This window comes from Schistocerca gregaria, chromosome 8 (assembly GCF_023897955.1).
Source record: "Schistocerca gregaria isolate iqSchGreg1 chromosome 8, iqSchGreg1.2, whole genome shotgun sequence".
NCBI classification, from domain to species: Eukaryota; Metazoa; Arthropoda; class Insecta; order Orthoptera; family Acrididae; genus Schistocerca; species Schistocerca gregaria.
The window spans coordinates 388,593,237-388,608,757 of record NC_064927.1 but is presented as its reverse complement, the minus strand read 5'-3'; the positions used below and the strand labels follow the sequence as shown (position 1 = coordinate 388,608,757).

Here is a 15,521-nt window from a genome sequence, read left to right as displayed (position 1 = left end):
GTTGAAGAAATCATATGGTTTTGAGGCAAAGAACTTATCATGCCATGTTCAGAGAGCATTTTCATCTGGAAACGAAGTTTCTTTGAAGGTTGTTCAATAGAAAGCAGAAACGTTGGAAATCTGAAGGTGCTCAATTGGAACTATCAATATTCAAACCCTCTGTAGGACTGGAAAACTTAAGCAATTGACTGATATCCTGAATAAACACAAAATTTCAATAACAGCTGTCCAAGAAACCAGATTCACTGATGATATGGCTTTTGAGTTGGAAGGTTATAGAATAATTAAAGGGTAGCTGGCATCTAAGAACACATATGGCTCCAGCGCTTTTGGAACTGCCTTTTTAATAAGACATGATATGATATATTCTGTCATTGGATTCACATCAACTAGCAAACGCATCTCTCTGTTATCCCTAAGATGCAGCAACAAGGGATACTCTATTGTAAATGCACACACTCCAGTTAATAATAACACGAACAACCCTGAAAAGGTACAAAGTTTCTGGCAGATGCTAGAAGACGAGATTAGTAAGATCCCCGATCATCAGGTCAGACTACTGGTAGATGACTTTACCGCTCAACTGGGGAAAGAGCAACAGTGCCAAGACATACGGGGGCCTTACACAACACATAAATGAACAAAGGCTAACGGAAAACTGTGAAGGTTGCATCAGTTGGAGATCATGTCCACAGTATTCCCTTGAAAGGCAAGATACCAGACGACTTGGCAGTCACCAAACACTGCTATTGGATCATTTCAAATCAATCATGTTGCAACCAGTGTAAAGAGTAGGAAAGATATCATGAATGTCGGAGTATGCAAAGGTTTGAATGTTGTCTCTGACCACTTCTTCACACAAATAAAGACCAGACTACTACCTAATCAAAAGGTACCTCCTACCACAATGCTACCAAGGATTGATCTCCAATTCTTTACAGAGTATAAATAACACTTTAAAACTGACATCACGCAAAAAGAAACGAAAGACTGGAACCAACTGAGGTCCACTTTAAGCCAGGCAACCAATACCCTCGGACATCCTCAAAGGAAGCGACATCATAGATGGTGGAATTCTGAATGTGACCTTGCAGATGATGAGTGTGCCACAGCCTGGAGGAAGTGGAACTCAACTGAATGACAAAAAGACTGGGAGAATTTCACAATGCTGCAGAAACTGACAAGCAAGACCATCAGCATTCCTCTGTAACAACACATTTCAAAAGCTGCACTGTTATCAACCATCATTCACTTCCATATAATGTTGCATTACAGAAAAATACATTCAGAAAAGGTAACATTTATATTCATTGTTAACAAAGTTCTCTTCTTCAGGAACACTTACCTTCCTCTTAGCAGATGGCATTTCATGTCCTCTCTACATCAATCATCACCAGTTATTTTTCTGTCCAAACAGCAAAACTCATCTATTACTTTTAGTGCCTACTTTCTAATAATTCCCTCAGCATAACCCTATTTAGTTCATTTTATTTCTGTTGATCTTCAACTCACAATCTCTTTTCATGACATTATCCAACCCAGTCAATCACTCTTGCAATTCCTTTGCAGTCTCTAACAGAGTTACAGTCACTGGCTAGCCTCCTTGGACTTTATTTTCCTTTTCAGATTTCTTCTTGGTTTTCTTTACACCTTGCTCAGTGTGCAGATTGAATAACATGGGCCACAGTCTACAAGCCTGCCTCACTCCCTTCTCAACTACTGACTGTCTCTCGCTCTCATGTCCTTAACTTTTATAAATGCAGCCTGGTTTATCTGTTGAAGTTGGGTATAAACTCCCCCCCCCCCCCCCAATATTTGATCCCTGATAACTTTTTGCTTACCATAAATTTTGTCAACCACTTTCTCTAAATATACAGATGTTATAAATGTGGGTTAGTCTTTATTTAATCTATATTCTAATGCAAGTCATGCTGCTTTAATGTTTTTAAATCTTTCTGAAACCCAAACCAATTTTCTCCAGATTGGCCTTTACTAGTCATTTCATTCTTCTGTACTTCATTTGTTTCAAGTATTTTGCAATCATGACTTATTAAACTGGTGGCTTGTAATACACTTGTGAGCACCTATCAGCCTGGTATTTAGATTAGTGCATTCTTCTTGAAGTCTGATAATGTATTTAACGTGTACATATCTCATGTATGCCAGGTAGAACAGTTATGTCATGGCTCGTTCTCGTAACAGATTTTAATGTTCTGAGGGAATAGTGCATCCATCTCACTGCCGGTCACTTTCTTTTTCCTCTCCATAATGTTGTTGTCAACTTTCTTTCCTTTATTCCTTTCAGCATTTTTCTTCTTTTTTGGTGTTGGTTTGTCATCTGACCTCTTGATGTTATGTTAACTGTTTTTCCTCCCTACAAATGTTCCTTTAATTTTCGATAAACAGCATCTATCTTCCCTAAAGTCATGCAATCTTTTGCAGCTTTGCAGTTTTCCTCCAGTCATTTCTGCTTTGCCATTTTCTACTTTCAGAAAATTTCATTTTTATTACCCTTTTTCCTTGCTTTATTTTTACATTTTCTTCTCTGATCTGTTAAATTTAACATATTGTGTGTTACTATAATATTTCTGCTGGGCCGAATCCTTTTGTCTTGTTTCTCCTCAACTACCCTCAGCCATTTTCAAGAGAATATTATCGTCATTAAACAATGCCGTATATCTTCAAGGAAAATAATGGCTGTAGTTTCTCCTTGGATACCACTCTTCAGAAACCATGCTAGTTTAGCCTCCCTGCAGATGCCTAATAGACATAGTTGAATCAGCAGTTTGCTGTCTCTATCACTGATGCGTGCAAGCCGCCCACTGCACAAAGGAATTCAGCTTGTGTGGATTTAAATACATATACAGTGAAAAGAAAGACAAATATTGGAAAAACAAATAACACTGTTTTGCAGATTCCAACTCCGATATATATTTCACATTTTTATCTGCTTTTCTTTTCATACTATCCTGAACACCTGCGAACTATGTGAGTCATTCTCTGCAACAATATCCTTTATTTCTGGTGATCTGTCTCTAAATGAGAGCTTGTGGACTTCAACCTTAGGAGTGCACATAACTACAGATCACTTAAAGTAAACTTTTCTTTTTAACTGATGCCGATTTATATCAGACAGCAAAATTAATTGAAAATTATGTTAAAACTAATACACTACACAGTTTCATATTGTTGCCGTGTGTACTTACCTGCCTCACTAGGACTGCTAGGTTTGGCATATACAGAATTAAGAGGAAATCCTGGCTCACCAGGGATGTCAAACTTAGATATTGCCAATGCATACATTTCCTGCATCCCTTGCGCTTTAGTACTACATTTTTGTAGCTTCTTCAAACACTCCGTTATATACAAGGTAATGTAAATAAGCACTCTATCAGCTTCATTCTAAATAAGTGAAAAAGAAAAGACATAACTTTAGGTGAAATATATAGTTATTGTACAATTTATGCAAGAGCAAGAAATACTGGCATTAATTTTGAATCATAAAATATCTGAAAGTTATAATTACAGGCACTAAATACTGGTAAGTCAGATTAATGTGGAAATTCCCCAATGTTGACATCATTCGTGAATATCATGATTGATTACATTCAAAAAGTCACGAAAAGCATGATTACAAAATGCAGCAATCCAAGTAAAACATTTTAAATGTTATTTTGTTATGAAGTGGTATATCACCTCAATCCATAGACAACTTCCATTAAGATCTAAACACTAGTTAGCGTTAATGTACCACTGTACAATATTTCAAATATATTCATTATTCTAACAGCAGTTCACAGCAGATTTCTTTACATTCAATACAACAGTTGGCATTTTGGCACAAATGCTTTTGAATGATGTTCAATATTCACGCACTATAAAAAAGGGATAAAAAATTTACACTAAAACACACGGACTGTGTGTGTGTGTGTGTGTGTGTGTGTGTGTGTGTGTGTGTGTGTGTGTGTGTGCGTGCGTGCGTGCGTGCGTGCTCTCAGTCAACCTAACATTGGCCTCGAGCCACACTACAGATCATTATTTTGCCACAATAAAGAGTTCATGTTTATATTCATGTTCTAACCTAACCTAACCTAACCTAACCTAACCTTCCAACTCACAAACAAATGTCACCTTTCAGCTTGATCTATAACTCAGGCTGCACTAGAGATACATCTCACATTCCAAAATATAAGAGGGACACAAGGAAAAAAGTTACTGTCATCATTCTGTTCTCTTCCTGTTTGCACATGTACAACATTACATGCCATATTGTTGTAATGAGATGATGAAAATTTTCAGTATCATTAGGATCAGTTGACCTGAGAGGGAAACATGTAAGCTGCCCATCCAAATCCCACAATCAGCCATCCTGATATCATCTGATTCAGATGACGAGTAGTCATTTGGCTATGGTTGCAAAAATTGGTTGCATGGAGTCAATTGTTGTTGTTGGCTTTGACTCTTGACATAACCGTGTTGTGTTATGTGATGTCTCGGTTGCAGCATTGTATTTGAAATGGACAGTGTTTGAAGTGGATACATGGTGGAGCTCTCTGGGAGTGAGTGTCAAGGTCTTAATGTTGCATTTGAGCATTGCTTTTGAGTGATTGGACTGGTCCAGTGTTGTTTGTCAGGTGTTGTGCAACTGGGATGACTCAAGTCATAGGTTAGTGACACACACATACACGGATAGTGGTAGTATTGCTTACACAGGGTACAGAACAGCAGTGCATTGGTGGAGCTGTCATTTGTACTCAGATGATTCATGTGAAAAGGTGTATGATGTGATTATGGCTGCACAATGCAATTCCATTTGAAAAATCATTAGGAAATTCAATATTCTGAGATCCACAGTGTCAAGAGTGTCTTGAGACTACCAAATTATAGGCATTAACTCTCACCACAGACAATGCAGTGGCCAATTACCTTCACTTAGTGACCAAGAACAGCAGCAGAGTGTATACGCAGACAAGGAAGAAAAATTCCCGGATTACCCGGTTAAAAATACACTTTCTCCCGGGTGAAAACCTATGTCCGTGTTAAGTGACAGTATATTTTCCCTTATCAATCCTTTGAAAGGTTTAAGGTTTTATAAACAGCGTAGAATTTCCCAGCACTTTAGAAAACGAAACTCATAGAAAAAGACACGTTTTGGAAATATCTTTTATATGTTGCGTATTTTCATATTATGAAAGTATAGATTGGAATTCCACCAAACACCGCATCTTACTTTCCAAATCATTCAAATCGAGACTGCGATGCATTTCCATAAGCCAGTCATAGTTCATGTCATGTGATCTCGGCAGCCGATAAGAGCGGATATTCAGAGCATAGGACATGAGATGTAGTCAGCCAACAGGAACATCACTGTTACGTAGCACGAACACAAACAGGGAAAGTTAATAGTTTAAATTAATATACACAGTGTTGCTACAAGAAAAGCAAAGCTTTCAGATACAATATTGGTCTCTGAGGTTAATAAGCTGCAAGAGAAGTTAAGATTTCATATATAATGTTGATCTTTTTGCGAGTTTAAGAATCACACCAATGTGCCAGTAAAATTGTTAATAATGACAAACGTCTGATCTTTAGGGTTTGAAATTCTTCGAAATGGCTCATCATCAAATAGCTGATTTTCAAACGCTCTGTGATTTAAGAAATTCATGGTACATTCTCACACATAGTTCAACTTACATAAAAGGATATTTACTTTGAAAGTAACGCTTTTCAAACCACCATTCGCAATATTTTCCCGTTACCTGTTAGAAATAGGTTCGTTTCAGCAATTGCCAGAGAGCGCAGATAACAGGTGACACAGTGCTTGCACAGCTACCATGACATAGAAAGCCCGTATGTACGTATGTGTAAAAAATTGAAAGATCATACATTATGTCATAAAAGAAACAAGACATCAGAGGATACTCCAAGAGCCTCGGAATTTTGTGAACCATACTAAAATGTGCACATTTAAAGTGCATACTTAAAGTACACATTCGTATGTCCAGATTCCCAATCAAGCAGACCTCGACCTGATATTGAGCTTTTCAGTGTGGTTTTCGGGATGTAAATTTTCTTTGAGCACCAGTACTGTATTATATCATGTTTGGTTCTCTATTATGGCATAATGCCATACGTGCTAGAAGACGAAGATGTGCACTTGTAATGCAGCGAACAGTTGAAACTCGCCAGTACTGTGGAATTAAACATTTCGTTTCAGATACGTTGTTTCAAATACACTGACAGGTTAATAAAAGTCAAATTTCTTTAGCAAACAGACAAAAATAACTTCATTGTTCTGCAGGGTGATTAATGCTCGACAGTCAGAAAGGTGGAAATAAAATAAAATCTGAAACTAATGACATATTTTGGCCTTCCATAATTATGTGAATGTATTTTAATTCACCTGATAGCTCCCGACCACAGATACGTGTTTTGTTTTCATTTGACGTGAGAATAAATGAAGGGTAAACAGCAAAATTGCTAAATGTAAACATGGGCCACATGGAGACTATCCACTGTAACTCAGACTGCTCTGCGCATCAGCCTCGGATCTACGATGTTTGCAAACCGGGTCAATACTAAAAAAAACAACGAATTTTCAAAAATATGTTCATCTTGTAGCACACATCTTTCTGAAAAATCTGAAACATAAAACGTGTGTTCAAGGAAATGTAAGACATGTTATTTGATCTTAAGTGTGCCAAAGTGCAGTGTCACACCTCTTCATAAATCATTCTTCCATCACATGTCGCTGTATTTCGCTCTGTGAAATTGAAACATGTATATTTTGTAATGGATGCCATCAAACTATATTCAGAACAGTGGAAACCGAAATGTACTGTGGTGCCTCTCCTGCTCCCAGTCAGCCAGTTTGACAGCCTGCCCATCTTGTAAAAAAAATAAATCATTCTTCCATCACATGTCGCTGTATTTCGCTCTGTGAAATTGAAACATGTATATTTTGTAATGGATGCCATCAAACTATATTCAGAACAGTGGAAACTGAAATGTACTGTGGTGCCTCTCCTGCTCCCAGTCAGCCAGTTTGACAGCCTGCCCATCTTGTAAAAAAAAAAAAAAAAAATTTTAAAAAAAACCACGCGATTAATAGCGGATGGGATCATTTGTAATCGGGAGAACAAGAACTCTTCAGAAAATTTGCACTCTTTATTGCCTATTAGCTAATAACTTGCTGTTTTGTGTGGCATAAAATTAAATATAGGATATTTCCAGAATGAGATTTTCACTCTGCAGCGGAGTGTGCGCTGATATGAAACTTCCTGGCAGATTAAAACTGTGTGCCCGACCGAGACTCGAACTCGGGACCTTTAACCTTTCGCGGGCAAGTGCTCTACCAACTGAGCTACCGAAGCACAACTCATGCCCGGTACTCACAGCTTTACTTCTGCCAGTATCCGTCTCCTACCTTCCAAACTTTACAGAAGCTCTTCTGCGAACCTTGCAGAACTAGCACTCCTGAAAGAAAGGACACTGTGGATCTGCCAGGAAGTTTCATATCAGCGCACACTCCGCTGCAGAGTGAAAATCTCATTCTGGAAACATCCCCCAGGCTGTGGCTAAGCCATGTCTCCACAGTATCCTTTCTTTCAGGAATGCTAGTTCTGCAAGGTTCGCAGAAGAGCTTCTGTAAAGTTTGGAAGGTAGGAGACGGATACTGGCAGAAGTAAAGCTGTGAGTACCGGGCATGAGTCGTGCTTCGGTAGCTCAGTTGGTAGAGCACTTGCCCGCGAAAGGCAAAAGGTCCCGAGTTCGAGTCTCGGTCGGGCACACAGTTTTAATCTGCCAGGAAGTTTCAAATATAGGATACATAAAACCAATAAAGAAAAGAGACAAGCAAGAAAATACACATTTCTTCAATCCTTAGCTCCTAGCACTTTTTTCCTCTCTAATCTTGCTACAGCTTTACATGGCACACTTACCTTTCTGCAAGAGAATTTATCACCATATCAAAGTTTGTCAAACAATTTGCTACATGAAAAATTGAAATGTCGTTATCTAATACCGAAAAAGCTGTTAAACACAAATAATACCCAAGACCGGTGTCGTTTCTCGACCTGATTATGTCTATTTTATCACTGTCTACTAGATAAAACAAAAGAGGCATTTCTAATATTGGAACAATTTTATAAGACACACCAAATAAACGAGACTGTTTTGGCACAAATGGTCATTTTTATAACACGACAGGGTATATAATTCACGAAGTGCCAATATCAAATGCCTATTAAGCCTATTATAAGCAAAGAGCTTTATGTAAGGAAATAGTTTCACATTTTATTCACACACACCAGCTTCTCAAGCATGAGATCAAAACGTAGTATTAAGAAATTTTTATATAAATTTGGAATCATCTTATTCTTCCATAATTTGTGTGACGTCCCCGTTTCTTCTCCTTCCTCGTTCTAACAAACAATCTTATCATCAATTATACAGCAATTCCTGCCATTGTCAAAATTTGCCGATTAATTTCACTAACCCTGCCAGAAAAAGGTTTAGTTATCCCGCGATTGTTTTATGGTTAAGTGTTATTACGTGTTCGTACAACACGTTTTCCGCGTTACTCCTGGAATAGAACTTAAGCGGCAGCTAGCCGAGGACTGTACAATCTGGTCCTTACTAGTATAGTGACCTGGACAAAAATTTGTCAAAACTTCATTTTCTTCGGTGTACATAATCTTTCTCACCTGTTATTCCTGTCAGTCATTTATTTCTATTCTGGTAGTCTGAATCTATGGATTTCGCTAGTAATTATAACAACGCTGATCATTCGCAAAACCAATCAACCACATAATCAGACAGTGATTGGCATTCATCTGTTCGGCTTTACTCTGCTCAGCTTGTATAGCCCTGTCCCCTTTCGTCTGCAGAAAGTTTATTTCTACATGCGACGAAGATTCTGCTGACAGACATCACATACACTATGCACACTTTCAAAAATGAACTTATGATTAATTCAGTAATCAGCTTAAATTTGTTCAAAAATGTTCAAAAACCAACAGGGATGCATTTCAAAATCATATGAATAATTGATAGACAAACGTGCGCTGGATGCGTAACCAACATGGAGTTGATCCTCTATATCTTGAACAGGGTTTTATTCACCCCTTTTTCAAAGAGAGAAAAACCACTTTATGTTTATCTCATGCTAACTCACTAATGGTATGACTACATCCTGAGTATTATTGACACATTTGACGAATTGGCTTGACTGTACCCCAAAACAACGAGTTCAACAAAATTGCTTGGCATGAGCCAAAAGGATATGCCGACATCATCAGGAACGACGTCATAGCCATATACTCATGTTTCATCAACCTTTGTACACTTCTTTATAAATTCTGGATCACTGTCAACTTCATTCAGCAATTCCCCTTCTCGACCCTCTTTGAAATGTTTATACCACTCAAACTCTTGCCTTACCTATAGTAGATTTGCCAAAAGCCACAATCCACATTTCGAATGTGGTGCTGCACTTTATTCCATTTCTCAAGCAAAGTTTAATGGTAATTCTTTAATCCATATTTTGCTAAAGTAAAAATTTACCAAGCACTGGAAAACACATATAAGAATTAAAACATTCCCATTACTTTTTGATCACACCTTGCATAATTGTGATGTGAGGCTTAATCTGTGTATGGATCTTAACTAAATGGAAGCATGGTATTTTCCCAACATTTCTGTGGTATAGTGAATTAGAGATATGTTGAACTGATAGTGCTGTTTTGTACCATTGTCTGTGTTTTCATCTTTGTCATTGTGATCGTTTCGAAGCTTTTGTTACTGATAATAACTTTACACTAGTGCCTACGAGTTTTAATTTGTACGCTACAGCACTGAAGATGATCTTTATGTGATCGGAAGTCGATTTTGCTGTCAATAAATCATCAAAATTACGGCCAACGCTGACCTTCCTTCTAATTTAACAAATAAATGTTTCAATTTCAACATAAGTCTCAACATACTTCTAAAACATCCGACTGTGAGTTTTCCCAAATTGTGTCAAGATCATATCCGTACCCCACAATCTTAGAACATCCATTACCTTGTAGTTAGTTATGTTGATCTTCAGAGTCAATGAGCACCTTCTCCTCTTGACTGCACTATTGAGCTTTTTTAAACATACAACTGGTGACCCTCTTCTTAACATCATTAACATCTCTTTTTGGATTCTTAGTTTGATTCCTTTCCTTCGTGCATTCAGGCAAGACATGGCCAAATTCACTGCAATTACAGCATCTCTTGCCCTTACTTCTGAGGTTGCAATAACTTTATTTACGGCTGCTTGCACAATAACTGAAACACTACTAGTTCCAAATCAAACTGCACTTTCAGTACTCGTATCAACTGAGTCTTCAGCCTCTTGGTCGCTGATGTCCCTTATAGTTTGATTCCCATAACTACTGTCATTTCCTCATGCAATGACTTCACACTACTTCCATAGTGTCTTCTTTATTTCCTTGCATTTTTTGTTGTGCCACAAAGTATTACGTTGGTGCATCAGTTTGTGGCACTTTTTGTTTTGCCTGTTGGTTCAAATGGCTCTAAGCACTATGGGGCTTAACATCTGAGGTCATCAGTCCCCTAGACTTAGAACTACTTAAACCTAACTAACCTAAGGACATCACACACATCCATGCCCAAGGCAGGATTTGAACCTGCGACCATAGCAGCAACAATGTTCCGGACTGAAGTGCCTAGAACTGTTCGGCCACAGTGGCTGGCTGCGTGTTGGTATTCTGGTTGCTATGGGTTTATTTATTATCATATTTATTTGCAGTTCACTGGCACTACTTGAGTTTACATATTGTCATTTTGTACTTTGAAGATTGTGAGTGGAGCTGTGGGCACTAGAAAAACGGGTGTCAAATGTAGAAATCTGAACATTTCCGACATATTCTTCTGCTCAAGTTCAATAGAGCGGTTACAGCAGCGGAGGTGGCCAGAATCATTTGTGCCATGTACGGGTACAATGCCATTCGACGGAGCACAGCAAAACAATGGTTTACTAGTTTTTAGGAGGACCATTCTGACCTTAGCGACTCGCCACATTCAGGAAGACATTTGGGATTTAACGAAGATTGTTTAAACACATTCATCCACACTAATTCATCGCTGGCAAATGTGACAGTAATCAATCCATGAGTAAGTGATATTTGCATGCAATGAGGAAGATTCAAAATTTGGGCATAAGGTTGAAATTTGGGCGTAAGGTTATTGCATGCTCTAGGTCAAAAATCACAAAAATCAGCAGGTGGCCATATATGTATCTCTGCTTGTTTGTCATTAATTAGCTCGTGAACAATACTGACCATTCCTATCCGATATCATCACTGGTGATGAGAAAACTTATATTGGGCTGGTGCATAAGTTCATAGTGTTTTCTATGAATTTCATAACACAACAGATACACGTAACAAAGACTTTAGTCATTCAATAATATATTCTTCTTCACTATTTACAACAGCCTTCTTGCAGAGGCAACAGACTTCCTGCAGAGGCAATCCAAGAACAGTGACCAGGAAGACTGCATGAAGTGATGCTACGCCACTATAACACCTGCCCTTATTATGCTAGACTGAGAAAAAATGCTATACAGGAGTCGAGTTGGAAATTCCTTCTGCACCCACCTTATTCATCTGATCTAGTGCCCTCAGATTTTCACCTTCTCTGCTCTCTATCAAAAAACCTGCAAGGAAGTTCCTTTCAGATGAAAATGCACTTCGAGTATGGCTTAACAAGTTCTTCACCTCAAAACCACATGATTTCTGCAATCACAGAATTGAAATGGTAGCGCAGCATTGGTAGGCTGTTGTAAATAGTGAAGAAGAATATATTATTGAATGACTAAAGTATTTGTTAAGTGTATCTGTTGGGTTATGAAATTCATAGAAAACACTATGAACTTATGCACCAGCCCAATATAAGTTTTGTGGCTGCATGGTCTCCTACCTCATCTATCATGTAAACGAATGATAAGCCATTATCAATATCTTTTACGTTGGATATCTCTCAGATTATGACAAAATACTTGTGAAGAGAAAGTTCCACCTTTTTCTTTCATTGAGGCAGTTGTTAGTGTATCTCTGTAGCATTGGTCTTCGCATCAATCCTGTGGATGCCACAGGGATAAATAGGTAATAGTAGGAAATTTTACCCAAGAAAGCCTGAAGTTCATGGCAACAACAAGAGACAGGGCAAGTCCTTAATGGCCTTGACGAGACTCACCAGGGGTTGGACACCCTGCCACGATATGGTGTGTACCACGTACTCAAGAGAGGGTTGGAAAAATTTAGACTGCAATGCAGAGCCACGGACTGAAGTGTTTTGAAAAGGGTCCAGAGATTGTGCAGGTGGTAGCTCATAGTACATTCAGTAGCGACAATATCATTTAGATAACTGAAATAGTCTGGAATAGTCAATGTGACTTGTTCTGAACAGCACTGAAATACTGTGGGGCATTTGCCATGGCAAACATTAACTGTAGGTATTGATACAGGCCAAATGGTGTATTAAGAACCATGACATGCTTGAACTCCTCTACAAAGGTAACTCGTGATATGCTTCAGGAAGATCAAATTTGGAGAAGAATTGACCCCTGCTAAGAGTGTGAATAGCTCTTCTGAGCATGGCAATGGGTATGTGTTGAGCACAGACAGTGAATTCATGGTGACCTTAAAATCATCGCAAAGTCACAGTCTACCAGAGGGTTTCATCACAATGACAAGGGGTGTGGCCCATTCAGTAGAGGGAATGGGAACCACAATCCTGAGAGATGCTTGTCAGTCCAGCTCCACCTTGACTTGGGAGTGCAGGGCTACCAGAATCTGCCGAGCAATTCAAAGTTTGTGTGCACCCTACTGCTTCTGCAAAAATATCTTGAAATTTGGAGCACACAGATTCAATTGAGTGATAGAGGACATCTGCAGATAGCAACTGTATGGAGTTCATGACTGAAGAGCCGAAGGCCTGAAAGGCATCAAACTTGAAAAGGTTTGCTGAACTAGCATTGTGAAAAACAATAAAGATAATAAGCAGAATTACTGATCTATAGGTAACATCACTGTACGTTGGTGAAGCAGCGTGATATAGGGGAAGACTGTGGAGGATGTGCAGTGGGTTGACCCAACTGATACTGGACCTCAGCTTTGACATATGACGTAGTGATAAAGTGTCATTTGACATAGTACGAGCACTAACAGATGTCAAATAAAACCATGAGAATATTCTTTTTCCAACTACATTATCATTTAGCATAGAGTGTAGGAGCCCACCAGAAGCACTTCCATATGTGAATATCAGATAGACAAGGAGGTGCATTACAGAAGAGCATTGTGTCTGCTCTGCACAATTGTCTATGTGGTGAATCAGGTGTTCCTGATGTTCTCTCTCATACTATATGATGTAATAAACTCTATGTCTGTTTGTACTTTAGTTCTTCCAAGTCTTGACATTGGTTATGCCACTGTCAGATACTTGGCAGTTGTGTTCCACTCACAGCTGCACCAGCCAGTTCAAAGAAAATTTATTCCCACACTTAATTACTATTCTGCTGTGCAACACTAGGCAGTTCTTGTTGTAGACTAATCTGGAGCACAGCCTGAGGTCCAGGTTACATTGGAATGTGGCACTTCAGTTGTACACTGGCGAAGTCAATCAATGTGGATTGAGACTCTTAGGCGGTGGTAAAGTACTGATCTTCTACTAGATTTAATAATGATGTACAATGCACCTAGCATAACTGTTTTCTGAATGCTGTTCAGAGACAATCTCTGTGGCATAAGGAATATGAGATCAACAACATTTTGATTCGAATTTCAGGGCATACAAAAGACTGGGAAGAACCATTACAATGACATCTAAATCAGTTTTACAGTGTTTATTTGGTGGCACATAAACTAGGCATATAACAAATTTTACACAAATAACTATAGTAACCAGAACTGCTTTAGTTAACACAATATACAAGAACAGACGCCCCTCATATCTTCTGATACAATTTGCTCATACCATGAAAGAGATGTATATGTCTTCAGTAAGCATAAGCAAACAAGGTTGTTTTAACATATTCCAGTCTAAAGAACGATTTCACTCACCAGTGTATTTTTTAAATGTGGCATCATATGTTACATAACTGGAGTCTGCAATGTTTGGCTAAAGAGTGGATTAGGGCCAGTTACAGTGATGTTTCTCTACTGCTTACACGTTGGCAACGCTTGTTTCCTATACCCAATGCAATGTTACTTTCATATAACCAATGAGTGGCAAGAAAGGGGGCAATGAAAGTCTACTGCCAAACTAGGAACCATTCTCTGTCATCATCATCATCATCATTTACGACTGATTATGCCTTTCAGCGCTCAGTCTGGAGCACAGCCCCCTTATAAAATTCCTCCACGATCCCCTATTCAGTGCTAACATTGGTGCCTCTTCTGATGTTAAACCTATTACTTTAAAATCATTCTTAACCGAATCCAGGTACCTTCTCCTTGGTCTGCCCCGACTCCTCCCACCCTCTACTGCTGAACCCATGAGTCTCTTGTGTAACCTTGTTTCTCGCATGTGTGTAACATGACCCCACCATCTAAGACTGTTTGCCCTGACTGCTACATCTATAGAGTTCATTCCCAGTTTTTCTTTGATTTCCTCATTGTGGACACCCTCCTGCCATTGTTCCCATCTACTAGTACCTGCAATCATCCTAGCTACTTTCATATCCATAACCTCAACCTTGGTGATAAGGTAACCTGAATCCACCACCCAGCTTTCGCTCCCAAACAACAAAGTTGGTCGAAAGATTGAACGGTGCACAGATAACTTAGTCTAGGTACTGACTTCCTTCTTGCAGAAGAGAGTAGATTGTAGCTGAGTGCTCACTGCATTAGCTTTGCTACACCTCGCTTCCAGTTCTTTCACTATGTTGCCATCCTGTGAGAATATGCATCCTAAGTACTTGAAAACGTCCACCTGTTCTAACTTTGTTCCTCCTATTTGGCACTCAATCCGTTTATGTTTCTTTCCCATTACTTTCGTTATGGAGATGCTAATCTTCATACCATAGTTCTTACATTTCTGATCTAGCTCTGAAATATTACTTTGCAAACTTTCAATCGAATCTGCCATCACAACTAAGTCATCCGCATAAGCAACACTGCTTATTTTGTGTTCACATATCTTAATCTCACCCAGCCAGTCTATTGTTTTCAACATATGATCCATAAATAATATGAACAACAGTGGAGACAGGTTGTAGCCTTGTCTTACCCCTGAAACTACTCTGAACCATGAACTCAATTTACCATCAACTCTAACTGCTGCCTGACTACCCATGTAAAGACCTTTAATTGCTTGCAAAAGTTTGCCTCCTATTCCATAATCTCGTAGAACAGACAATAACTTCCTCTTAGGAACCTGATCATATGCCTTTTCTAGATCTATAAAGAATAGATACAATTCCTTGTTCCACTCATAACACTTCTCCATTATTTGCCGTAAGCTAAAGA

At 38.7% G+C, this 15,521-nt stretch overlaps 1 protein-coding gene across 1 annotated transcript in view; it reads right to left on the bottom strand.

Annotated features, from left to right (window-relative positions):
- Positions 1-15,521, bottom strand: part of LOC126284074 (actin-related protein 2/3 complex subunit 3) — a 29,082-nt gene that overhangs the window by 6,726 nt on the left and 6,835 nt on the right. Inside the window, exon 3 of the mRNA XM_049982703.1 lies at positions 3,207-3,402. Coding sequence (XP_049838660.1) covers positions 3,207-3,402 — 196 coding nt within the window. The remainder of the gene's footprint in view (positions 1-3,206; positions 3,403-15,521) is intronic.